This window comes from Arachis hypogaea, chromosome 15, assembly GCF_003086295.3.
Source record: "Arachis hypogaea cultivar Tifrunner chromosome 15, arahy.Tifrunner.gnm2.J5K5, whole genome shotgun sequence".
Lineage (NCBI taxonomy): Eukaryota > Viridiplantae > Streptophyta > Magnoliopsida > Fabales > Fabaceae > Arachis > Arachis hypogaea.
The window spans coordinates 12,132,311-12,158,957 of record NC_092050.1 but is presented as its reverse complement, the minus strand read 5'-3'; the positions used below and the strand labels follow the sequence as shown (position 1 = coordinate 12,158,957).

Genomic DNA, 26,647 nt, shown 5'->3' with positions numbered 1-26,647 from the left:
CACCTGAGTTTTCACCTTTATTTAAACCAACTTGGATTGGTCAAGTGGTCAGTTCACTCGTCCGCTTAAGCAAGTGTCGGATGTTCGAATCCCGCCTTGTGCATGCAGCAATCCATTGGCCAGCAGCAGATCCTTAAATGGAATTTAGATCCGCGACGAATTAGTGTTTAACTTATCGGGTTGGAAAATACCGTGAAAAAAAAATTATTTATCTATTTAGATAAATGTAAGTTCAAATTTTATTCTGCGCATAAAACAATTTATTAGTCCAAAACAAACCTTTGAATAAAGTTTAGATTTTTGACAAATTAATCGTTATCTTATCAAGCCAGAAAATACCATAGAATATATAAAAAAAAACCAACGAGGGACATACGGTTTCAGCTACATTCGCCATCAGGCCCATATTATATACCCATTCAATGAATCATGTTAGAGAATAATTTGAGCTTTAATTTTGGCCATCCTTTTATGAGTTCTCATTTCTCAATTTGACAAGCGAATATCACTTCCTCAATAACAAATTAACAATGTTCAAAAGGGATATTAGTATATTCTGAAAAGTATTTTCCCCTGCTCTAGTTTGACAATTGACACACAAACTTTAAACAAAATAAATTTTGAAATCCATAATATCTTGCTCAATCTTCAATCAAATCGTCAACAAAGGAACATGAAACTGCTACACGCCCCTTAACAGCACAAACTACCAACTTGACATTGCATACATAAGGAGTCCTATTCAATCAACATGTCTATGACAACAACACCAACGAGTGTCATCTAAATGATATATAGATATTAGATGCTATATTGCTATGTATCACAAACTCGGAATGCACTACAGTTTCATACAAAGTGGAACAGGTTCCAGACAATGTAAACACCTACTACAACTGAATCAGATTCTTGAAACAGTATGTACCAATAATGAACCAACCAATGAGTGCAGAAGTGAATAGGAACCAATATTTTAGGAAGGTGAAGCCCCCCAAAATGACTCCAATAGAAAATACAAAAATAAATGGTAAGACAGATCTCAGCATAGATGCTGTGCTGACCCAACGTCCCCTGAACAGAATGAAAATTGCAAGGGTCACCACATTCCATCCACGAGACAAGAAGCCCAACCTATTTAGATTATTGGCAACAAATGAGTGGCAGTTGCATGTAAAGAGACTGTAAGATCGATGTTGGAATTCTTGTGTGCTCTTCAGCAAAGCATCATCCCAAGTCCTCAATTCTCTTCCTCCTCCATTTTCACCCTGCAAGTAGTCTTCCTCACCACTCTCTGGAGATTGGCATAGAGGGATGGAACACTGTTGGCAGTTATTATAAACAAAATTAGAGAAACAAATCAGGAGAAGGAAACAACTGCCTAAACAAGTTGGACGGATTAATAATTTCATAGTTCATTATAGAATCTTATCAGTCAAAAGGGTCCCTCTAGTGTAAATCCCAACATGGTGTGTAAAACCAAAAGCACAAAAAGCAATTTACTTGGAGTCATCTCGCAAAGAAGCAAAGTTTCATGGTATATCGTGTATTGATTTTAGCATTGATTTTCTGTTTGAATGGTTTCAAAGCATAATTTGGGTGAATACTCCTCATTTGAAAACTCTTGCCTGAACTATGGTTTTAGAACTTCAAATTGAAATCCAAACATGCCTTCCCATCTCTCTATTTGTCCTGCCTACAGCAACAATGGACTTTCTTTTCAGCAAATATGCATTTACTAAGGGTGAAATAAACCATGAACTATCGTAGAGCCGGTTTACCACGCAGTGCTGTGCACTGTGCAGTCTTCCCAAAAAGAAAGACAAAGAATAGCATATACCTTATCTCTGCTTATTTGAAAATACCGAGTGGCAGATCCAAATGCGAAATTGTCCACACACACATAATTAGGCCCTGCAAAATCCAAAATGACCCCATCCTCTCTGCAGATGCCAATGTGACCGATGCAAGGGATGAACCACGATATCACAGGAAGCGGTGACCACACGATGGAGCATGGGAACCGAGCCCTTCTAGGGTCAATTTGCATAGTTTGGGGAAAACTTCCATGCATCATATGCTGCTGCTGCTCAGGATCCAACTCTGCTTCCATTGCAGAATTGGGAGAAAATTACTGAGTTGCCTATAAACAACAATATAAGTAGGTTTTACACATGATTTGAATTTTTTTGAAGTCTGAATTTATAATCAAGCGAAACAATAAGTAAGTTGGTATAAATATTTGCATGAATTAAGCGAATCAATGATGTAATTCAGTCATTCCCTTTGCAGAAAGGTAAGCAATCACCTTTTTTTCTAATCCCAAAGCTAAGATACTTTCATACATGAAATGGGCATTCCAAACGTAGCTAATTCAATTTTCTAGACAACCATATAATTTTTTTCTGAACAGAGGGGCAGAAATTAAATTAACAAGAAAATAAAGCTTCTAGGATAAAAGGATTTGGCTACTTGAAACAACGAGAATGTTGATGTAGCGCGCTAAGTATGCTATACCATGTAAGCGTATATGGATATGGAATTTGAAACCATTAGATCGAATTTGGTTGCATCTAAATAATGTCTGCGATCCATGATGGAATTACAAACCCTAGTTGAAGCAGAAAGAGATAAGAGAGAGATCGGATCAAATGAGAAATGAATAACCTGAGAATTGAGATTGAAAGGAAGGAGTGTAAGTGTGCAGTGTGCAGCTTCCTACAATCTCAGAGTTTGCTTCTTCTCTATCTTCTCACCTTCAGCCATAACTGTGTAAACCGTAATCAACGTCAAACTCCTTTTCTCTTCTCTTCATGCTTCTTTTCTTTTTCTTTTTTCTTTAGACAATTTTTTTATTTTTATTTTTTAACGATATCTTTTTCTCTTTATATATGTAAAGTAGTTTAATATTAATGGATTATTGACTAATAGGACGATCAATATATTTTTTAGAAATATATAATTATTTGTGTAAAATTTTCTATTTTTCTTATATTCATCATGTATAGAAATAAAATCTTAAAAAATTATTTACACAAAGATATAGATTCAAGTGCAGTCAACTTTATCTGAAGTTGATAATTGAGAGCGGTTAAATAAAAATTTAGTTGAATTATTCAATTCCTTTAACGACTCTTATTTATCAACTTTACGTAAAGTTGACTGCACATCAGTTTTTATCATATACAAAATATAATCTACTGCACATGAGTTTTTACCATATACAAAATATAATCTAAAATGCACGTACGGGAATGCATTTTATTTTCTTTTAGAAAGTTGAAAACAATTTAAAATTGTGTGTAGCGAAAAGTGCGTCTAAATAAGGTGTTTATTATTTGTAAAAGGCTTTTAATGAAAGACTTTTTTTTATTTTTAATATATGTATTATTTTAAAAACTTAAACTTTCAATGTTAAGCAAACTTAACAAAACCCCTTGTACTTTAAAATTCATATTTATCAATCAAATGAATTATTATTATTATTATTATTATTATTATTATTATTATTATTATTATTATTATTTGCGTACATAATAAATGGTATACATAATGAAATTTCCAATTTTGCTATATACTTCAACGATATTGACATTGTTGTTTACCATCGTCTTGACTCTTGAGGAAGATTTTCTCATGTTTAGGAGATCCCAGAGCCTGAGACTATGCAGTGTTACAAAGAATTTAGGTGAATGAGAGTTAAGACTGATCAATACCATTGCTCTTAAACATGATGGATTAAGCACCAAAAGATGGATTATTTTAACTCTAATAATGTTGACACTGATAGAAATTATTGAATTGGGTTGCACAGATAACTCGTTGTAGAAAACTGGGAACATGAACAAGAGAGAGCATATATGCCACATGCCCCTTCTTTTGCATGTCAAAAACTGGTGGAAAATGTTGCTATAGATAGTTCATCTGCCATTAGTCCATGTATATAGTTCAATTAACATATATGAATCAATCATCTGAGTTACTGATATTGGGTTCTATTCTATTAATACATTATCCATATCAATAGTTATATTATATTATTATTAATAAGAGGTGATTATATTTATGGTATACTATGACTGTAAGAAAGACACATTGTAAAATTTGGTTTCACTAAATGAAACAATTACAGTTTTCCTTGTGGATTTATATTCTTTCCCATGTAAAATTCTAAGTGTTTTGGGTAAGAATCAAAGGTTGGATGATGGAAGCATTGTCACAAATTCCTTCACCATGATTCTTGGACTCCATAGGGGCTATGACCTCTTTGCCATATTTTGTTTCTTCACTTTTTCCCCACACAACAAGGTATAAGCCTGTTATAATCAATAAAGCTCCAATAATCCTACACCACAAAATTGAAAGACAAAATTTTTCAGAGCATAAACCATAGGCAAGGTTTGTTATTTGAAGGAAACAACATGAAATAAAATCTGCATGGATTATAATAACTGACCCTCCCAAGAAGAATTCTTCCCCTAAAAGAATGGATGCCATCAAGGCTACCATTAATGTCTGTAAAGGTAGATAAATTGAAGCAAACACTGGTCCTCCCTTAGCAATAGCCCATATCTGTATTGCTGCTGCTATCCCTGAACTCACTAGTCCCTAATACAAACAAAACCAATGAAAAAACAGTTAAAGTTAAATTAAGAACTTTCATCATTAGCTAAAAAAAAAAGAATAGTTGTCTTGAAAATGGTAATGCAAGGTGCATATTGATTGAGTACACGGTTTGATTTACTAACCGCATACAAGACACTGTAGATTTCACTACTAGAATTGAATTGCCAGGCCTTGTAATCTCTCTCGAAAAACGCTGCGATTGTTGCAAATTGCAGGATACCAAAGAAGCAAGTAAAGGCAGAAACTGAGAGTGGGGCAGAGTACTTTTTGAGAACAGATGCTTGCATTACAATCCAAGCAGACCAACATAAGCAGTGACCAAAGAGACAGATGCAACCCAAGTTCCAGTTCTTTCCTGTGGCATCCCCCAACATAGACAATGATTGTTTATGATTCAATGTTGAATATGGAGCATAGATGGTAGGTCCCTTGTAAAGAGTGATGATTGATGCTCCTCCAACAGAAGCAACTACTCCAAGAACCTTAGCAAAACCATCTAGCCTATTCAAGTGCACACTCTCATATCTGCACTTCACATATTTAGTTGAACAAACATGTTTGTAATTATTCATCACAGGTTTTCAAGCTTAAGAGGGTTAAGGGTTGTAACTTGCCTTAGTACTGCAGCCATCAGAAAAGTTAAGGCTGGAACTGAGTTTTGCATAGCAGATGCAAACGTGGGCGATGTGTTATCTAGACCCACTAGGTAACATCCTTCTTTTATTGTTATTCTGCCAGAGTCAGAAGTTTTTGATCTTAGAATCACACTACTCAAATATGTGTTGCCAATTTATAGATAAAGAGATCTTACCCAACTAGTCCAAGTAGGAAAAATTGCATCATATAATAACCGGTTAGCAGTGGCCTGTCTTTCCTTGTAAAGATTGAAAACAAGAAGATGAAAACAATATAAAGGGAGTAAGATAGTTGACCATTTGAAGAAGAGAAAATACAACAGTAGTTCATATAAGCTATTGAGTATTATGCTAATTAAACTAAATACTTCTCTGAAAAATAAGCAAGAGGAGCCAGAAGAACGAGGGCGGTAATGTTTCTATATACTGGGAAGATTAGCTTGCTTAAACCCATGTTGAGAGCAATTCTCACTATTATATGATGTCCAGCATGACAAAATTGTAGGAAGGTTAAGGCTAAGTGTAGCTTAGCTCTCTCAGGCACCATATTCATTGCTTTCAGATCCTCAAAGAGAAGCAGTGCAGATGCTTGATTTAGGATGAGAAGGAGTGAGAGTTCAGTGTTATTGATGGTCTTGTGGTTGTGGTAGGTTTCATATCTAGAACTGGTTGACCAAGATGAAGGGAAAGGGTGATATTCTCATCTGGGTCACAGTGATTCATCTACCCAAATAAGGAAAAACGAAATATATGTGGACTTCCCAACTTGCTCTTTACCATCTGGAATGAAATTTGTGTTTCCAAATTAAAATATGTTCATGGATTCATATCTAGTGCTAGCAATCTACTGGCATGTGATTGTCAACTTGTCTTTCTTGTCTTTATCTAGTATTCTAGTCTGTGTCTTATATTAATCAAATTGTTTTTTGTTTCTTGTCTCTAATTGAAAGTTGTCGAAATATTCAATATTTGAGTTGATAGGAGGTTTTACTTTTATGGAGTAAAAAGTTACACGAATTTTGTTTTATTGTGTTCTCTTTTTTATTTGTATAAGAAAATTACTTGTTAGAACTATTTGATAGTTGACACAAATTATATTTAAATACCTTTATAATATATATATATAGTAGTATTTAAAAAAATATATATTAGAAAGCTAGTGTTCTAGTGTTCTATCTAGTGTTCTGGGTGTGGCTACAGCAGTCTACATGGCTTCATTGGCTTGTCCTTCTGCTGATTTGTAGGGGTGGCAAAACGGGTCGAGCCCGTCAGGTCGATCCGCTAAACCCGCTAAAAAAGGCAGGTTGGGCTAGGATTTGGAGCCCGCCAAATTAAAAAAGCCCGACAAACCCGCATCGCCAAATTGGCGGGTTTTGGCGAGGCGGGGCGGGCCGGTCCGCCGGGCCGAAGATTTTTATTTTTTATTTTTTTTATTAAATAAAAGTGTGATTATTATTATAAAATTAATAATTATAGAATTTTTAAACACTTTTTTTCATTTTTTGTTTTTATTCTTCTTTTAGTTATTAACTTTATTTATTTTATTTTACAATTTTGTATATATGCTCAAATTATGTGACTTATTTTTTAAAATAAAGACGATTCTATTGACAAATATTATTTTGAACAATTTTATTGAAGTTAAAAATTTAAAAAAATATAATAAAAAAATTATATTATAATTTGACTATTTTTTATTTGTATTTGATTTTTTAATTATTATTTTTTGGTTAATTTTAATAAATTTTATTTTTTTTTAAAAAAAAAAGCGGGCTAATCCGCCAACCCGCCAATCCGCCATAAAACGGGGCGGGCTAGCATTTTAAACTCATTTTAGTTGGCGGGGCGGACCGATCCGCCCCGTTTATATGACGGGCCTAAGCGGGACGGGGCAGGTTGGGGCGGGCCGGCCCGCTTTGCCACCCCTACCGATTTGCACATTTGATTCAATCATAAAGACTAAAGAGAGCCAATAACTAGCAAGTAGCAACCATGCTAAATGTATATTAAAATAATAAAAGTAGTTATTAAAATTAGTTGTAAATATGTTAGAATATAAAATATATATTACAAATAAATTAGACAATACATATATTTATATAAAAAAATATATAATAATTGATTTTGATAATTGAATTATTTGATTTTTAAGTAGTATTTTTAGTCGGTAACACATGACTTATGAACGGACACTTTGATGAGTTGTCGTGTCTGCGTGTCAGACACATTTTGGACACGACACTCACCGGCACTCGTCTGATACGCGTGTCTGCTATGTCCAATCGTATCTTAATAAAAAATAAAAAAATTCTTCTCTGAACACGCTTGGACACACATAAATACCATCACGTGTCAGCGTGTCCGATCTTATTTTTAACATATATTCTTGAAATAAATTTAGATATAATATATTATTATTTATTAAAATAAAAAATATTTTAAATACTTTATATAATTAAAATAAGACATTAAAAATAATAAAAAAAATTAATTTATATTTTAATATCAATAAAATATCAAAATATTATTACGATTTATCTAAAATATACTTTATATTTTATATATATGTGTATCCCGTATCTTATAAAATTTTAAAATGAGTAAAGTATCGTTTTTGTCTCCAATGTTTGGAGTAAATTTTATTTGTGTCCCTAACGTTTAAATCGTCCTATTTGTATCCCTAACGTTTGTAAAAGTGATTCAATCATGAGCGCTTTAATTTGAATTTTAAAAATCTCTTCTTGAAGTTAGAATACAAATGTCTGGAATAGAATCGATGATCTACTCCGAAAAATAGCTCATCAAATGTTGAAACTAATTCCTACAACATTTACATAATTCACTTTTCTAGGGACATAATTGAATCTAAACACAAATAGTGGATATAATATCAAAATCGAATACATCCAAGTAAGACCTAATTGAGAATGAATACATTCAAGTGAGAATAATTTAAAAATATAATCTGATTTGTTAGTATAATTGATAGTAGGATAACATTGAATCACTTTTATAAACGTTAAGGATTCAAATAGGACGATTTAAACGTTAGGAATATAAATAGGACTTACTTCAAACATTGAGTACAAAAATAATACTTTACTCTTTTAAAATTTACTCAACATGTCCCGTATCGTGTCATATCTCATGTCCATGTCAATGTCCATGCATCATACCACATGACTAAAAATTTGTATTGATGTACATCTCGAAATTAGGTTGAATTCAACTAATGATTGACGATATTTTTACAAGTTGAACTATTGCTTATAATGATTATATAATTTTGGTAATATTTAAAATGTGATGCGTTTTTCTTTTTTATTTGACAAATTTTTTAGTTAAAAATTAAAAATAAAAAGGTTAATAAAATATAAAGAATGTGACCTTATCTATAATAATATATAATAACAAAATATGTTTTGGTGTTTAAAATTATGTTTTAATTTTGTCTAGGGTTGCACATGGATCGGATAATGTCTACATATCCACGGTAATTATCCGTATCCGATATCTGCAGAGCCATCGGATCGGATCCGCACTATGGTAGGATCGGATTGTGGATTTGACAGTGATATCCGTGGATCCGATCCACAAATCCGCATATCGGCACATCACATATAAATAGCATAGTTTAAGAAAATAAACTCTAATGTGATATGAATTTTAGTGTGTTGTTTTATGAATTTTATGATATCTTGTTTTTTATTTTTTATGTTGTACTTCGACTTAGAATAATTAAACTTAAATCTTATGTTATTATTTTTTTTGTTATTCAAGAGAACTTTTATTGATAATATTTTAGAATTAAATATGCTTAAACAGGTGAAAAATGATTTTTTTTTTTTTTTGTAAAAACAACCAAATGGAATTTGAAAACATTTTTTTTAATTATGCGGATATACCCGATATCCGATCCGATCCGATCCATGCAGTGCGAATCGGATAGAATTTTAGACTATATCCGATCTGATCTGATTCATGTGCAGCCCTAATTTTGTCCTTTCAAATAATATATCCTACTATAGGTCAGTTATTTCATGTTAAAAAACTTCTACTACCTCATCTTCTCTCTTATTACAGTTTTCTCTTGTCTCATTGACTCACATTCACGTAACTTTTGTCAATTACGTTAAATAACAAAATTTCTATCTATTTTTTCACAATCTTATTTAAAATTTTTTTATTGGATGTAAATTATTGTTGCAGATTTTTTTTTATTTGGATATATTTTTAAAGAATAAAAATAAAATAGTTTAAATTAAATTTACACAAACTAATTTTTCTCTTCAAATTATTATCATACTCTTTTAATATACTTTAGGTACCTAAAAAATATATAAGATCAATTGGCGTCTAAATTTAAGTTCTAATATTACTCTTAACGATAAAAATTTATTATTAAAAATTTTCTTCCGTACATTCGTGAGCTAAATAAATAAACTTTCACACATTTTCTACAGCAATTTTATTAAGAGCTTTTTGTTGAATATAAATTATTTATGTGAACTTTTTTATTATGAATATGCTTTTAAAAGAATAAAAATAAAATATATCTTGTATTGTTGTGTTAGACTTAATTCTTATTTCTTTTTTAAGTTTTACATATAGAATTATTTGATATGACTATATAAAAATCTTTTAGACTAACAATATACAAAAATTAATATCTTAATTCAAAACCAAGCACATAATTAAGATTTACTAAAATCATCATATAAAAAATTAAATGAATTGGCACCTTTATGTTGCCAATAAAATTTTGAATTAATAACTTCTTGACGTTAATTATTAGATAAACCAACATTTCCATAATTATAAGGCTTTAAACTTTATGAAAGCTAGTTATATGGATTACTATGTGAAATTAATTCCGTAATATGCAATTATTCATTTTTTTAAATTCATTTACATGTCTAACAACCTCACAATTTTATAGAAATAAATTTTCTTAATTTTTTTTATAAGTATAATTTTTTATTATTTAATATTTTTTTACATTTTTTTGGGTCCTATTTAAAGAGTGTATAATAAAAAATCACATTTTATAAAAAAAATTTAAGAATCTCAATGTTACCAGTAAATTACTGGCCTAACATGAATCACATCAATTGAGATAAATTCGTATAATTCAAATTCATATTCATAAAACTCAATTTCAAGATAAGTATTTTGATATTTTGATAAGTAACTATAATCTCAATAATTATATATAGACATATTATGAAAGTTTAAAACACATAAGAAAGTTATTCTCTTATTTGATAACGGTTTTACTTTTTAAAAATTATAACATTTATATTTGATAAACAAAATTAAAAATAATTTTCAATAAATACAAATAGCAACAGTTATATTTGATAAAATAATTTTTAAAATTTAAAAAAACTGTATAGACATAAATACAAAAACAAATTTAAATATTTATCAATATATAAAATTATATTAGATCTTTTAATTTTAATAAACACCGACAACTTTAAAAAACTTCCTCTTACATGCTTTCAAAAACACGTGATCTTTTCTATTTTTCAAACACAAAAAAATATTTATACCTCCGCTAACTAAAATCTCAATAATTTAGTTGGCAAGTTTTGCTCAAATAGATGTTAATAACTCAATCAAGATAAACCTTGACATCAATCCCATTATCAATAAGTGATTGAACTACAGCTCTGATTTTCCCTTCAAATTTATCCCTATCCCTTGGAGTATAAGAGGCAGTGTAGACATCAGCTTCTCTTGCTCTTTCGGCCAAAATCCTTCCAATTGCTATGCAAGCTGGTATGTCTGAACGAGATTTAAGAACAGCTTTTATGTCCTTGGAGTTGGTACCAGAAACTGCAACCTGTTTGCTTGTCACTCTATGGGTGAGCGAAGCCGACACAAAACGCTTTGAGATGAACACATCAAGAGTAAAAGGCTCCATGTATGCAACAGTTCTTTGTTTGAATGATACATGTTTATCTGGATTCTTTGATTTCTTCCCTTTCTGGTAAGTGTAAGGTTTGCTGTTGTCATCATCAAGGAAATCCTCAACACCGAAAAAGCTTCTAGGTGCTGTATGAGCCTGGGAAAAAACAAGTGAACTGAAATGAGATTTTTTTTTTACTTCATATATTTTCTTAGTTCATAATTTTGAGAACTATATCTTCATCAGAGAGCTATTGATTTCCAATGTCGTCTTTTTGAGTTTTGATTTCAACATCGAATATGATTAAAACCAACTCATCTGACTGGTATGGTAACTATATATATATACACACACACACACACACACATACTACAAATTGTTCACCCTCCCTGATGAAATGCACAATTCTGCAATAAAGAGTGTAAAAATCACTAGACAAATAGACTTACATGTAGAATGAATGAATTTGTGAAACAAGTGCTTTACATGAAGTATACAAATGACAGAAATAATCGAGGAAAAAGTGGCCTCAATATGGAAACAAACTGAGTTAACCACAATTAATCATGCCCTTGTGAGTTCACACTATCGATAGTATCTCTATTTGCCAAGAATGATGCGAGAACACTCTGAAATTCCTATTTTGATTATACAACTGAGATCTCTCTAACTTCATGATAGGCAATACACCATAGCTTCACTCTCCAAAACTTAGAAAATCTAGAAACTTTTTGTTATTGACACCTTATTTTTGAAAAATTCAAGTTCCACTGTCTCTCAGTTCCACAGTTCCACTCAACTCTGTTTGCAACTTCATGTCACTCAGCCGATTTCTGCTATTCTAAATGAATAAATAATTCAAATTCCAGCAAATATTTTCCCCCAGAAAGAAAACAAAAAAGGAGTTATGATAGGCAGAAGAGAGTTTACTTGTGTATTGTGGAAATAGAATGAAGGAACATAACTCCAAGCCAAAATTTTTGTTCCTCCTTCTGAAGCATAACCACTGCTGCTTTTCCAAATTCTTCCGACTGCTTGCTTCAACATATTCATCAGACTTGACTCTTTTTTTTATCTCCTTAAAATCCAGAATGGAGCTACACGTGTCACTATATCCTTCTTCTTGATGCTTTTGTTTGCTTTCCTGTAGCTATAGGAATTGGCCTCATTTGTCAACATGTGCTTTAAATATTCGCATTGAAAAGACACCAAATGTGATGAAATCATAGTTGTCAGAACCGACCCAGTGATCGAACCGGTCAGGCTACTGGGTCTCTGGTTCAACCAATGGGTCACTAATTGAACTGATTGACCCGATCTTATTTAAATAAAAATATAAAATAGTCAAAAACTTAAAATTAAAATTTGAAATACATGTCTTTACTAACATTTTAACAACAATTAAGTCTCAAATTCTAAAAATAACTAATACGAAAATAGACATAAAATTAGTCAGTACTACTACAATAATATTTTAATTTGACACAATAAGAATAACAATCATAAAGCAAAGTTATCAGAACCGAACCGGCAATCAACCCGGTCATATGATCGGTCATTGGTTCAACCGGTAGGTCACTAATTCACCCGGTTGACCCGGTCATAATTTAAAAAAATATAAATTATATAAATAAAATTAAAATTACGTATTAAAACTTAAAATGCAAGTCTGAACACACATAATAATAATAATCAAAAATTAATTTTTAGGCATAACTAATGATGTAAAAAGAGATAATAAACTAGTTTCTAGTACAAAATGCTTTCTCCATTTAAATAAACAAGAGCAAGCAAAAGATAACACAATCGATAAATCAAGTCCAAGTGATCTTAAAAATTAAAATCGACATCTATATCTTCATAGGATAAATTTGAAGCTTGATCAACATTTTCCTCATTTTGATATGCATCTATATCTTCCATAAGAAACACTGCATTATGCATAACATCAAAAACAAAGAAAGAAGAGTTTGGAGAGAGAGGTAAAAGAAACTAGTGAACTGAATTAACTTCATCTTATTCTTCCATCAATTCTACACACCTCTTAGAGGGATGCAAGAGCTTCATTTATAACAGAGTTGGAAAAGAGAAAGATCATATATCAGAATAACAAACCCTAACTAACTGCACCAAACTGATTTTGTTATTGACCAATACTCTTATCTCTTATCCCTAAACATACAGCAACAAAAGATTTAGCATTTTTTAAACAACACAACAAGGTTCATTAACAAATTCAACTCAACTCAGTTATCCAGCAACAAATTCTACTTCCAGCAACAACCACATTTATGATATGTTCAGCGTCAAATTCAACTTACTAACAACAAATTCTATTTCTAGAGTTCTAGCAACAAATTCAGCTATGATAACTATGATAACTTTCAAGCAGCAACAAAAACTTAAACTATGATAACTTTCAGGCAGCAACAAAAAAACAAGAAAATTGAAACATAAAGAACAGGGAAAACTCACCAACAAATTCAAGGTTCATGATAATCAGTAACAAATTTCAGCAACACAATCAACACTTTCAGCAACAAATTATTTTGGCAACAAAATCAAAGTGCAGTGATGCAGCAACAAAATTGAAACACAAAGAACAGGAGAACTCACCAAATCGGGTTGCACGAAGGAAGCTGATGGCGAGGGAGAAGCTGATGGCGAGGGAGAAGCTGACGGCAAGGCTCGAAGCAAGAAGACGACAACGAAGACCAGCCCACCGGGATCTGTTGCCTCTGCTACCAGCGACGAAGAGCGCAGGGAAGGGAGAGGTCGAGACCAGGTGCGAGACAGAGACCGTGAGAAGCAAGAAGACGACCACCACCACCACCTAAGGGACCAGATGCGGTTCCGTCTGCTTCTGCCGCCGGCGAAGTGAGGGCAGGGGCACGGGACCGCGACGACGACAGAGGTGAGGGGACAAGGTGAGAGACTGAGAGAGCCACGAGGTGAGGCCGTGAGAGACTGAGAGTGACGGCTGTCGAGGTGAGGGAAGAGACGAGAGAGTGACGAGGTGAGGGGGAGAGGCAGAGAGAGCACAGAGACTGGCTGGGTTAGGGGGGGTTCCACTCAGACTCTCAGAGTCAGAGTCTCAGATTTGGCATTTGGGCATTAGGGTTTCATCCAAAGGGAAAGGGGAGGGGGCGTCTGAAACGACACAGTTTCAGGTATTAGAAAAAAAAAACGATCAGAATCGTTATAGCAGCAGCCAGCAACAATCAACAAAAAACCACTACATATTCATAATCAACATATACATATTCATAAACCAATTCAAAAATCAACAAAACCTCAGCATATTCATAATCAGCAAAACCACTGCATATTGATATGCATAAACAAATTCATAAACCAATTCAATATTTAGACCACGATCATATTCTAATCAGCATCATAAACCAATCAACAATAAAATTAACAGCAATAAGATCAATGAATCAACTACTTAAAATTAATATAGCATATAAAATATTAGAATAACTGAAAAAAAAAATAAAAATGGTTACCTGTTGTTGCAGAGGCAGAATCGATTCCAGAAAGTAGATGACGCACGACAGCGTGCAGAAAGCAACAACCACGGAGGCACGGACGACGAGGGACGAGCAGCAACAACCACCACATAGACGGAGGAGAGGCGGTGAGACGCGGGCAGGAAGCAAAGTCAGAGCAGAGACGTGAGGAGGGAGATAGGCGAGGGAGGCACGGCGGCAACACGAGCAGGAAGCACAGCCCGAGCAGACGCGGAGGCGAGAGACACGCAGCAGCCGAGCTCAGACGGAGGAGAGAGGAGCACACGACGCGGAAGATCCAGCGAGAGGCGCAGCGACGGCAGCGAGCATGCAGTGTCGGTGAACCGAGGCGACTAGGCGAGCTCCCAGTTCTGCCTGTGTGTCTGTGGTGTGATGGGGTGGGGGGCTTTAGATTCTGCCAGGTTTTTTTTGGTACGAAAATAAAGAATGAAGAGTGATAGTTTTAGGGAGCTAAACCCAAGATGATACATTGGCGTGGTGCACTAAAATCCTTTTTGAGATTCTAATGGTAACAATTAAGTCTTGAGAATGAAAAAAGTGTATCATATTAGTCCTGACCTATTTTTTATTTAATCCCTAATTTATTTTTCATTAACGACGTGATAACATGGTATGATGACGTGGACTGTGAGTAACACGTGTCACTTCATGATTTGGCCACGCATAATGATATAATGATGTGGTGACCAGTGACACGTGGCATGCTGACGTGGATAGTTGTGCCACGTATCACAATGTTATTTGGCCACATGTCCGTTTGTGCTACGTTTCGTAACAGTATTCGTCCACATGTCATCGTTGTATATGCATCAAATTAGTCCATCACTTTGCATTAAGTGACTCATTTTAGTTCCTAAAATTGAATGTCGCGCACCAAACTAGTCCCTTCACCAGTTTTTTCTCATTTTTTTTATAAATTCAAAATTCTCAATATTTTTTAATGCATTAATTTCAATTATATTTTTTTACATGTTCTTTAAATAAAAGTGTTTTTATAAAATATTTTTTCTCTTGCGAATACTCTAACCGCCGACTTAAAGTTAACGTGAAGGCTTTTCAAGCAACTTCACTACCATCTCCGACCTCTCTCAGTACTTTTATAAAATATTTTTTTTCTTGCGGATACCCCTAATAACCGCCGTCTTGGAGTTGACGTGAAGGCATTTCAAACTTCCCTCATTACCATCTCCGACCTCTTTCGTCTAGACTGCAGAGGTCAAAGATGGTAGTGAGGGTGCTTGAAGTGCCTTCAATCTAGGTCATTTACATATAACGAAAACATGTATTTCATAAGAAAAAAATGTGTCTAATCAATCATATAATTATTTTTTTATAATAACATATTTATATATTACAAAATTTACCAATGTTAAATTATTAAAAAAATTATATAATTAAAACTAAAAAGTAAAATCTTAAAAATTTTTATGAAAGCATTTGTATTTAAACGATATATGAAAAATAGAATTGAAATTAGTGTATCTAAGATATTAAAATTTTAAATTTAAAAAAATGAGAAAAAATTGGTGAAGGGACTAGTTTGGTGCACGACATTCAATTTCAGGGACTAAAATGAGTCACTTAATGCAAAGTGAGGGACTAATTTAGTGCATATACAATGATGACATAATTGATGACACGTGGACGAATACTGTTACGACACTTGGCACAAACAGATACGTGGATTGTGACATGTGGCACAACCATCCACGTCAGCATGCCACGTGTCACTGGTCACTACATCATCATACCATTACACGTGGCCAAATCATGAAGTGACACGTGTCACTTACAGTTCACGTCATCATGCCATGTCATCACGTCGTTAATGGAAAATAGGTCAGAGACTAATATAGTGCATTTTTTTCAATCTCACGAACGTGATTAGTACAATTAGAATCTCAAGAACAATTTTAATGCATGACGTTAATTTCAATGACTATTTTAGAGTTTAATTCTAATTTTAGGATATTTTTAAATTTTCTCGTTAATTTACTAATTTAGAATGTTTAACACTTTTTTATAGTTTGATGACATCTAGGTTTAACGATAAAATTGAAATTATAAGTTTATAACCAGATTGTGGAACAAGTGCAACTAGCTGCAGATCACGACTAGCAACAGGAGGGAATGAAAGCTTGGAAAATAGACTAGAAATACGAGTAAATACCCATAGTTGTCCCTGAGATTCACGCAAATACTCATAGTAATCCCTAAGATCCTGATTTCCTCATTGTAGTCCTCCAGATAGAGCTCCGAGCCCTCAAACTGGTCCCTGGCCATATTTCAGGTGATGACTCATCACCGGAGCGCTGATGTGGCCTCTGATTGCCACGCTGGAGGGCTCCCAACGGCTAGCTGAGCTGGCTAATTTGTAATTTGTACCCATATTAGTCCCTCGTACTATATGTAACCTTAAATCCCCAAATTCTCAGATACTTCATCCCTTCATCTTGTTCATCTCTTCTTCTTCTTCTTTCATACACTTCTTCATATTCTCACATAGTTCCACCTGGGGCAGCTACTCATGTTGATAATGGGTGGTGGTGGTAGCACTGCAGGTGGAAGCTCTGTTCGTTCCCCATCTAGCTGGAACCGGACTAGAACGCAAACGAAGAACAGAAGATTGGTCCCGCCAGAATGGTGCGGCTATGGCTGCAGGCCGGTCCTCAGATGGTCTGGCACAGATTTGAATCCGAACAAACCGTTTTATGGCTGCCCCAACTATAATATGGGTTAGAATAATTACTTGTGTTGTTATGATTCTCCTCCCCTGACTGTTCTTGTGTTGTTCCTCTCTGAACTTTGATCCTTTTTTGGTTACAGACAAGTGGGAAGAGATGTTGTGGACTTTTTGTGTGGGCAGATTCTGTGAGTGAGGAACAAGTTGAGAATTCAGAATTGTGTGGGGATGAAGTGAAGATGAACTTTGATTGGAGGCTTTGAAGGTTGGAGGAGGATGTCCAAATGCAAAAATTGATTACCCAGATGTTAGTGTTAGCTGTGTTTGTATTGATAGTGTTGTTGGTGATCCTGTATTGTAAATGATAAATTAGTTGGTGGTTTAGGATTCTCTGTTAGCATCAAATGTAAAAAAATGCTTCTTGATGGAATGAAGAATGTTGTTAACTATGAAACTGTTGTAAAGATAAGCTCCATTGTTTATCAAAAAAACTGCTTCTTGATAGAATGAAAAATGCTATTAACTATAAAACTATTGTTAAGATAAATTCTATTATTTATGAAAAAAATAAAAAAACTGCTGCTTGAATGGTAAACCACAAAGCATAGTATATTAACATAAATTCCATTGTTTATAAAAAAAGAACAAAAGATGAAGGTAAAAGGCAGCCTAGAAACCATTATGCTGCACTCTGTAGTTTCATCAAAAGCAAGGCCAAGGCATATAAAAAATGCCTTTGGATCACAATTCACGATCTAGTCATTGTACGATGAAAAAGACTAATAACACAAAACAAAACTCCTAAGTAACTGTATCTAAAATCTTCAGTTCTTCTTCAACCTTGATTCTACCCTTCTCTTCTTCAATCTGTCCCTTGAATAAGGTTGTTTGTGGCCTTCCTCCAACACCAACAACAATGATATCAGCTTCTAGGACCCTGCCATCCTTTAGTTTGACTTCTTTCACCTTAATGGTGGGTTGAAATCATGACAAGCTTGATTTAAAATTTAAAAGGAAATCCAACAGCAACTGTTCCTTTAATAATATTGACCCCCTTTTTCGCATAGTATCCCTCGTAGAAAGCAGCTATGCCAGATGTAAAAAGTCTTGGCACTGCAACATCATATTATAATGCACTTCTTTAAAAATATATAAAGAAATAAAATAGTATGGCATGAAAAGAAAGAGTTATAACTATCTACTTACTACACCAAGGCTCTGGGTAGACCATGGTAACATCAAGATTGTTGAGTCTCAACGCTGCACTAAGCTCCAGACCAATGTATCCATCTCCGACAACCACAGCTTTGTCATTCTTCTTTGCTTTAATTGCTTCGTATAGTTTATCAGCATCATCAACTTCCCTCAAGTAAAAGATGTTTTTGGCATCAGCTCCTTGAACACCAAAATCACTCAACCTTATAACCTGCAAACAAATACAAATTATTAGCAAGACCAGAAAAATGAAGAAATGAGCACAATGCAAGACATATCCTCTAATATCCTCAAGGATCCTTACAGTTGAGCTGGTTGCAATCAACAAAATCTGGTAACTGAATGTTTCTCCTCCTGCACTTGTCAGAGATTTTGCGGCAAGGTCTGCTTTCACTTTTTCTATGCTAAGAATCAACTCTATACCTGCAATCAAATATTTAAATTTGTATTTGGAAAATCATTGTTAAGGACCATTTTGTTAATTTACTCTTGTTTTCACTTAGCATGAGAGCCTAGCTGTTCTTAAAACTATCCAATAATTGTGCTGAACCAAATGTAATAATCACCTTTCTCATTGTACCACTCAGGAAGCAATCTTTCTCCTCCACTTCCAACACAAATATGGAAATCAGGAATTATAACATAGAGGGAGAGAGAATATCACAACTCACACTCAGGAAAAAGGTAAGTCTTGCTTAGTGCAGGACGTTCATAAGGTGCTACCTACAGAAAATACAAAAAGAAAATACAAGGGAACATGTATTAAGACAAAATGTATAGAAAGCTTACTAATGCATTAAAAAAAATTAATCACCACAAGAAAACATATTTTTCAATCCTGCATACAACTCCCTCTTTCATTCCTGTTTCATTTGGGTTAAATAGAGCAACCCCACAAACCCCAGCAGCCTTCAAACCCTAGATACTACAATGACATCAAAACTCCAGAACCTCAACTACACTAACAACTTGCATATCATCAACCAATACTGTATTGAAAATGCAAAGTAAGAAAAAAGGAAGGTTACCTTGAGTTCGATCACAAAGTCAGAACCTCGTGCTTATGGTGAAGGAGGGGAAGAACGATAACAACTTCTGGTCGGATTACTTCTTCTCTCAAATTTTCCTAAACCCAGCGAATACAACCCTATATGGCTACACCATTGATGGGGAGATGAAGAAGAAGTCAGAGGGTAGAAGAAGAAGAGACGAGTGAAGTGAAGTGTTTGTGTTGGGGGAGAAAACTGTTTTTCGTACTAACTAACACCTAAACGGCGTCGTTTTTGGCTTTCAAGGGTGCCAAACCCAAAACGACGACGTTTTGGACCCTTCCCACGTGGCAATTCGAGTCCACGTCAGCGCTCCGGTGATGAGTCATCACCTGAAATATGGTCAGGGACCAGTTTGAGTGCTCGGAGCTCTATCTGGAGGACTACAACAGAAAAATCGGGATCTTAGGGATTATTATGGGTATTTGCGTGAATCTCAAGGACAACTATGGATATTTACTCCTAGAAATACACACTGCGACCAAAAAGAAAGAGGCCCTTTGAATTAAGGGATGTAAGCTCGGGGGTGTGTCCAAATTGAATAACTATATAATGAAATTAGCGGGTTAACAGGTTCAGTCGTTTTTTTATTGTTTTTAATAGATTAATTTTTTTAAAATTATAAATTTAATAAAATATTTTAAAAATTTAAAATAAATACTATTTAAAAATAAATATAAAAATTTTTATTTAAAAATAAATATAAAAATAATTAAATAAATTATTAAAAAAATTGATTATATTATTATTATGTGTAACAAAATAATGATAAATATTTATAAAGTAATTATTTATAAACATTATATAAGTTTATTTATTTATTTTTTCAACAGTTAAGATTTTGAGACTCGAATCCAAAATTTCTAGGTGAGAATAGGAGATTATATCATTTGAGTTATAAAGCAAATATAAAATATTATATTTAAAGCATTTTTTATCTTCATGAATAATTTTAAATTTTATATTCAATTTATTAAATTATCTTTAATTTTATTATTTTTTTTAAATTATTAATTTATACTTTTATTATATTCCTTCATTGTATCACACACTATTATTTCTCTTACTATTATTCTTTATATAGATATCTGTCATTGTCTCAGCGCAACTGTTATATTGTCTTGTTCTCCTTTTTCTTTTTCTTTTTTCTCCTTCCACATTTTCTTCACCCGATTGTAATTAATTATCACTAAGTACAATTATCACAATTTTCAATCTGATCTATCACTTTGATCTATAATCATCCATTATGTTAATTTTTATGAGTTGTTAAAGTGTTATTAAAAGAAGAGGAGTGCTAGGAAACCAGCAAGTTTTGTGATTTGTAGCCATTAATTAGTCATCATTGATGTTTTCAATGGTGTGAGATTTTATCTAATGGTGTGAGATTACTCACTTTTCTTTTGCTGGTTAAGTGCTGGCCAGATTTTAATAAAAGTGCTGGCCGCTAGACTTTCTATTAAAAGATTTCGTTTTTGTCTCTTTTAAATATTTAGATGCATCAAAATAATAACTTTTTATTGACGTGAGTGTTAAGTAATTTTATTGTTCTATTAATAAAAAATTTAGGACAAAAAGCATTAAAAAATTTTGTTCAAATTATCAAAATTTTAATGTTAATAATCCTAAACACTAATATCAAAATATATTAATTTTAACTAATAATTATAAATTTAAGTTACAATTTAATATAATACCTTAAAACAAATAGTTATCATTACTTTTCATATTTGACTGCTATTATATAAGTTTTACGTTTGTTTTATTGTGCACATTAATTAAATTATACTTTATTATTTTATTTGTATGTTTTGAAATAATGCGATCGTATTATAAGGATGACATTAGGTTTTATAATTAATGCGAATCTTTTTACTATTTATTTGTCATTTAAATACTATTCATAAAAAATAATTACTTAAAGTAAAATACTATATAAAGAAAGATATGAAACTTTTGAATTTATCATTCGTGTTTGTTTCTTAATTCTCACTTGAAATTACTCAAATTTAATAGGTTGATGGTGGTGATTCTTTTTATTAGTTAAAAAATTTTAACATCTCCCCTCTCTCTCTTTTGTTCTCTTAATTTTATTAAATAGTTTTTTTACGTCAAAATATTTTTAATTTTTTCTATAATAAGTATTTTTTAAATTATCTAATGCATAAAATATCACATCTTTTCATTTTATCTTAAAAGTTACTTTTTTTTTATATCAAAGCATTACGGTTTATTATATTATTATATATTATTTTTGTACCACAAAATAAAAGGTAAAAATTTATATCTTTTTTGTTACTTATTTTATTTTATTTTGGCTATTTAAATTAGTATGTATATGATCAACATATTTTCTATTAGTTATGCAATATTTTTACAATCTTTTTTTTGTTCCAATCAATATGCATTTAAAAAATATCTTTGACTCCTATGTCATGTAATTCAAAGATCATTGCATTCATATTTTCTAAAATTTTAAAAAATAAAAACTTTTTGTATTATTATAATTAGTTGAATGGAGAAATAATATCGGTTATATCATAATTTTAATTAATAAAGTAAAATAATTTATCAATTTATATTAAATTATTAATTTTAGTTACACTTAAAAATGAACAATACTTTAAAAATAACTTAAAAAATTAAAAATCTTATGTGAATCAACATGTACATAAAATATTATGTGAAGATAAGTATAAATATCAGGATAGTCAATAAATAATTACGGAAGAATAAAAAAGAGTAAAAAATAATTGTAAATTCTAAGAGTTGAAATAGTAAAATGAATGAGAAAGAAAAAGTTAGATATTTATTGGTATATTCCTCAAACATATGCTGAAGTATAGACATAATAATAAAGTTGTAATTTGAATATGTAAAGAACCTAAAATAAAAAAAATACACATGAATAAAGAAGTAATATGATTTGTTATTTTAAATTTTAAAAAATAACAAATTAAGTATTGATAGAAAAATTTTAAAATAATTCTAATAAAACAATCAAATGTTATAATGTCTTGATTTATAACCTACATAAAACTAATCAACAATTTTTTTTAAAATAAATATAAATATATCTGCTGGGTTTCACCTTATAAATATTGTGATTTGGTTGTGATATGGCCGTTACAAATCCGATGTCATAACTCGGATTAAACATCATAACTTGGCACTATAACTCGGAGGTTACACATTACAGCCAGACTCAATGGACTGCATCTCAGAATCAAAACTCCCGATCAAGCGTTATCGCTTATTAAAACCCAATAACTACTCTTCAATTCGGACGACCAATGACAATGTAACCGACCTTTGTTTTTAGTCTATAAAGGTATGATATCTTGTCCTAAATAGACACATGGTATTCACAATACTAACTTAAGCATCGGAGTGCCTTTTGCAGGTATATCCCCCCTTGTTGATACTCTCTGTGACGTGGTATCTTCCTGGACGGAAAGCTTGGAATTCTCAAGGTCATCAATCAGCGCTGAAGGAATAACTCGGCACTGTCTTTTAGAGTCCGAGCTATATCCAAGTCATCCATACAAGAACAATTGGCGCCCACCGTGGGGCCAAAGATATAATCTTTTCTTTATTCATCAGCCCAAGCATTTTCACCTTCGACCATGGCTGATCAACTTCCACCCACACCAGCCGAACTTCTTCGGACGGTAGCTGAGTTGCAACAAGCTAACCAGCGCATGGCCGAGGAGAACCAGCGAATGGTAAACCAGATTGCCGAGTTAACTAATGCTCGGATTGAAAATAACAATGATCGACAGGAGCGAACAGAAGAAGCCGAGCATCAATTTGGACCGACGCACGTCTCCAAAACTGCTCAGCGTGAAGAAGAAGAACCTGAGCACAATGAAGAAGCTCAGCCAGAGAACGAAGATGACGACCCAAAAAACTCGCCCGGGCCATTCACGGCCGAGGTGATGAACTTTGTACTGCCCATGAGGTTCACTCTACCGACTACCTTAACCCCATATGACGGGTTAGAAGATCCAAAGAAATACATAAAAAAATTCACCTCCATAATGATACTAAACGGTGCATCCGATAAAATTTTATATCGTTGTTTTCCATCTTATTTAGACAGTCCTGCACTTGATTGGTTTTGTTCTTTGCCTACAGATTCTATTTCTCATTTTCGACCTGTCAAAGCTGTTCGAAGATCATTTTGCCGGATCAGCTATCTACCTGCATGATTCTGATTACTTGAACACGATCAAACAAGGTCAGCATGAAAGCCTAAAAGATTACATGACGTGCTTCACAAAGGTAGCTATGGGTATACTAGATCTCCACCCTGAAGTCGAATTGCAGGCCATCAAAAGCGGACTTCGACCAGAAAAATTCCAGGAAACTATTGCTGTGGCCAAACCTAAAACTATGGCCGAGTTTCGTGAAAAGGCGAAAGGACAAATTGACATTGAAATACTCCGACAAGCTCGGAAAATCGAGAGACCACAGTACAAAGAAGACGATAAAGCACGGGATAGCAAGAAGAACTTCAAGCCGACTCCCCGTTATGAGTCATATACTCAATTCAATACAAAGCGCGACAATATTATCAAGGAGATCCTCAATTCCAAATTAATCAAACCCCATGGAAGGCCGGCAACTATTTAGACTCAAGGAGCGCAGACAAATCGAAATATTGTACTTTTCACCAGAAGCACGGACACACCACCGATGAATGTGTCATCGCCAAGGACCTTTTAGAGCGACTAGCTCAGCAAGGCCATCTCGACAAATCTTCCTATTTTTTCCAAACACTAAAAAAGAAAAAATCTTTTCACTGGACTGATGAATGTGAAAAAATGTTCACAGCCATAAAAGAAACCATTTCAAAACCCCCTGTTTTAAAAACACCCCTTCAAGGGGAACCACTTTATCTATATCTATCTATCACTGACTGGGCCATAAGTTCTATTCTTATCGCAGAAAGACAAAAGCAGCAGCTGCTGATCTATTTTGTCAGTAAGACTATACAAAATGTCGAACTTCGCTATCCGAGGATCGAGAAGCTGGCTTTAGCTCTAACATTTTCGGCACGAAGACTTCGGCCATATTTTCAAAGCCATACCATATATGTTCGGACAGATCAACCCTTGCAACAAGTCCTTCAAAAACCAGAGTTAGCAGGCCAGCTAGTTAAATGGCCGGTTGAGCTTTCCGAGTTTGATATTCGTTATCAGGAACGAGGGTCGATCAAATCTCAACATTTGGCGGATTTTATAGCCGAATTCACAGTCCCAGACACAACCGAAGACTCAACCCAATGAACTTTATATGTAGATGTTTCTTCTAATCCACAAGGGTGTGGAGCTGGAATCATACTTGAAGACAGAAATGGTAACATCATCGAACAATCTTTACACTTTTCCTTCAAAGCAAGCAACAATCAGAGTGAGTACAAAGCACTCATTGCCAGTCTCAAACTCGCCACCGATCTAAACATCACTGATCTCAAGGTATACTGTGATTCCTTGCTCATCGTGCAGCAGGTAAACGATTTATACCAGGTAATACCAGGTAAAGGATCTTTTATTATCCAAATACCTAGCAACTGTTCAAGCATTACTGTCAAAATTTTATAAGTGTGAAATTCAACATATACCTCGGGAGAATAATGGCCGAGCTGACATTCTGTCTAGGATCGCCAGTACCCAAATAACTAACTCCTCCTTTTACCAATCTACGCTAATCAAGCCAAATATAGATCTCACACAAGTTTTAAGTGTCTCACAGGACGAAGATTGGCGAGCACCTTACATAAAATACTTTCAAACAGGAATCTTACCAGACACCGTCGACAATACTCAGCAGTTCTGCCGACAAGCTTCGTTTTTTACTATTTATAACAACTGCCTATATAGCCGAGGATTTTCTCGTCCTTTACTGAAATGTCTTAATAGGTCAGAAGCCGACCTTGCACTTGCCGAGACATAAAGGAATTTGCGAAACGTACCTCGGTGCCCGAAGTCTGTCTACAAAAATCCTCCGGGCTGGTTTCTTTTGGCCAACATTACAACAAGATTGCAAAGTAAAGATAGAAAGCTGTGACAATTGCCAGAAGCATAGTCCGATTACACAACTCCCTACCGAACTCCTTCACAGTTCCGAAGTAAGTTGGTCCTTTAACAGATAGGGGGCTAGACATCCTCGGCCCCTTCTCTTTAGCGGCAGAACAGGTAAAATTCTTAATAGTATCAATTGATTACTTTTTAAAATGGATAGAGGCACAACCTCTAGCAAAAATCACCTCACAACAATGGTTTTCTTTGTATGGAAACATATTATCTGCAGATTTGGCATATCTCGACACATTATCACCTATAATGGTCGCCAGTTTGCCAATAAAAAATTCACTTCCTTCAGGAGTTAAAAGTCAAACAACATTCTCATCGGTCGAACACCCACAAACAAATGGGTTAGCAGAGGCTGCAAATAAAGTCATCCTCCATGCCTTAAGGAAGAAACTAGACGACGCCAAAGGCCTCTGGGCCGAACTAATTTCAGAGATTATATGGGGATATAACACCACCATCCACTCAACAACAAAAGAAACACCTTTCCGACTAGTATATGGCTCCGATGCAATGATACCGGTGGAGATCTCTCAGACTTCACTCCGCACCCAGTTGGCCGACCATATTATAATAGATACAGCTCACCAATTTGATCTGGACATCCTCGAAGAACTCCGATCTTCAACAACAATCACACACCGAGCTATGCAGCAACATATAGCTCGGCGATACAACCAGAAACTTCACCAAAGGTCCTTTCAAGTCAACGACCTGGTGCTCAGAAGAACCGAAAATGTTAGAAAACCATCAAACCACGGCAAGCTAGCAGCCAATTGGAAAGGCCCTTTCCGAGTTATACAAGTCATCGGTAACGGGGCTTACCGACTACAAACCCTAGATGGTAACACTTTGCCTAATACTTGGAATGTATCGTCTTTAAAGTTATACTACAGTTAA

General features: G+C 33.8%; 4 protein-coding genes and 1 pseudogene across 8 annotated transcripts; 1 reads left to right on the top strand and 4 right to left on the bottom strand.

The window, feature by feature from the left end:
- Positions 1 to 777: 777 nt before the first annotated feature.
- On the bottom strand, positions 778 to 2,862 carry LOC112749487 (protein RTE1-HOMOLOG). 2 transcript variants are annotated; one of them, XM_025797746.3, is made up of 3 exons: positions 2,665 to 2,862; positions 1,838 to 2,140; positions 778 to 1,319 (listed from the first exon to the last, which is right to left on the bottom strand). In XM_025797746.3, exons 2-3 carry the CDS (start codon positions 2,108 to 2,110, stop codon positions 891 to 893), a joined length of 702 nt encoding a protein of 233 aa, XP_025653531.1. In that variant the 5' UTR covers positions 2,111 to 2,140; positions 2,665 to 2,862; the 3' UTR covers positions 778 to 890. The 2 variants fall into 2 exon arrangements, with proteins under 2 accessions (XP_025653531.1, XP_025653533.1); XM_025797748.3 differs by having other exon boundaries at positions 1,838 to 2,100; positions 2,665 to 2,811.
- Positions 2,863 to 4,092: 1,230 nt separating this feature from the next.
- Positions 4,093 to 6,225, bottom strand: LOC112749486 (protein WALLS ARE THIN 1). Its single transcript, XM_025797744.2, has 6 exons — positions 5,627 to 6,225; positions 5,435 to 5,497; positions 5,238 to 5,354; positions 4,746 to 5,148; positions 4,454 to 4,605; positions 4,093 to 4,342 (listed from the first exon to the last, which is right to left on the bottom strand). Exons 1-6 carry the CDS (start codon positions 5,809 to 5,811, stop codon positions 4,168 to 4,170), a joined length of 1,095 nt encoding a protein of 364 aa, XP_025653529.1. The 5' UTR covers positions 5,812 to 6,225; the 3' UTR covers positions 4,093 to 4,167.
- A 4,612-nt stretch (positions 6,226 to 10,837) lies between these two features.
- LOC112749485 (uncharacterized) lies at positions 10,838 to 15,201 on the bottom strand. Of its 4 annotated transcripts, none has more exons than XM_072218604.1 (4): positions 14,682 to 15,201; positions 13,789 to 14,322; positions 12,103 to 12,490; positions 10,838 to 11,328 (listed from the first exon to the last, which is right to left on the bottom strand). In XM_072218604.1, exons 3-4 carry the CDS (start codon positions 12,223 to 12,225, stop codon positions 10,876 to 10,878), a joined length of 576 nt encoding a protein of 191 aa, XP_072074705.1. In that variant the 5' UTR covers positions 12,226 to 12,490; positions 13,789 to 14,322; positions 14,682 to 15,201; the 3' UTR covers positions 10,838 to 10,875. The 4 variants fall into 4 exon arrangements, with proteins under 4 accessions (XP_072074705.1, XP_029148917.1, XP_029148918.1 ...); XM_029293084.2 differs by having other exon boundaries at positions 12,103 to 12,322; positions 14,682 to 15,189; XM_029293085.2 differs by having other exon boundaries at positions 12,103 to 12,316; positions 14,682 to 15,165.
- Positions 15,202 to 18,189: 2,988 nt separating this feature from the next.
- LOC112747906 (monodehydroascorbate reductase-like) lies at positions 18,190 to 19,464 on the bottom strand (annotated as a pseudogene).
- Positions 19,465 to 24,478: 5,014 nt separating this feature from the next.
- On the top strand, positions 24,479 to 26,647 carry LOC140179112 (uncharacterized). Its single transcript, XM_072217733.1, has 3 exons — positions 24,479 to 24,848; positions 24,957 to 25,193; positions 25,968 to 26,647. The coding sequence occupies exons 1-3, from the start codon at positions 24,479 to 24,481 to the stop codon at positions 26,645 to 26,647; spliced, it is 1,287 nt and encodes a 428-aa protein (XP_072073834.1).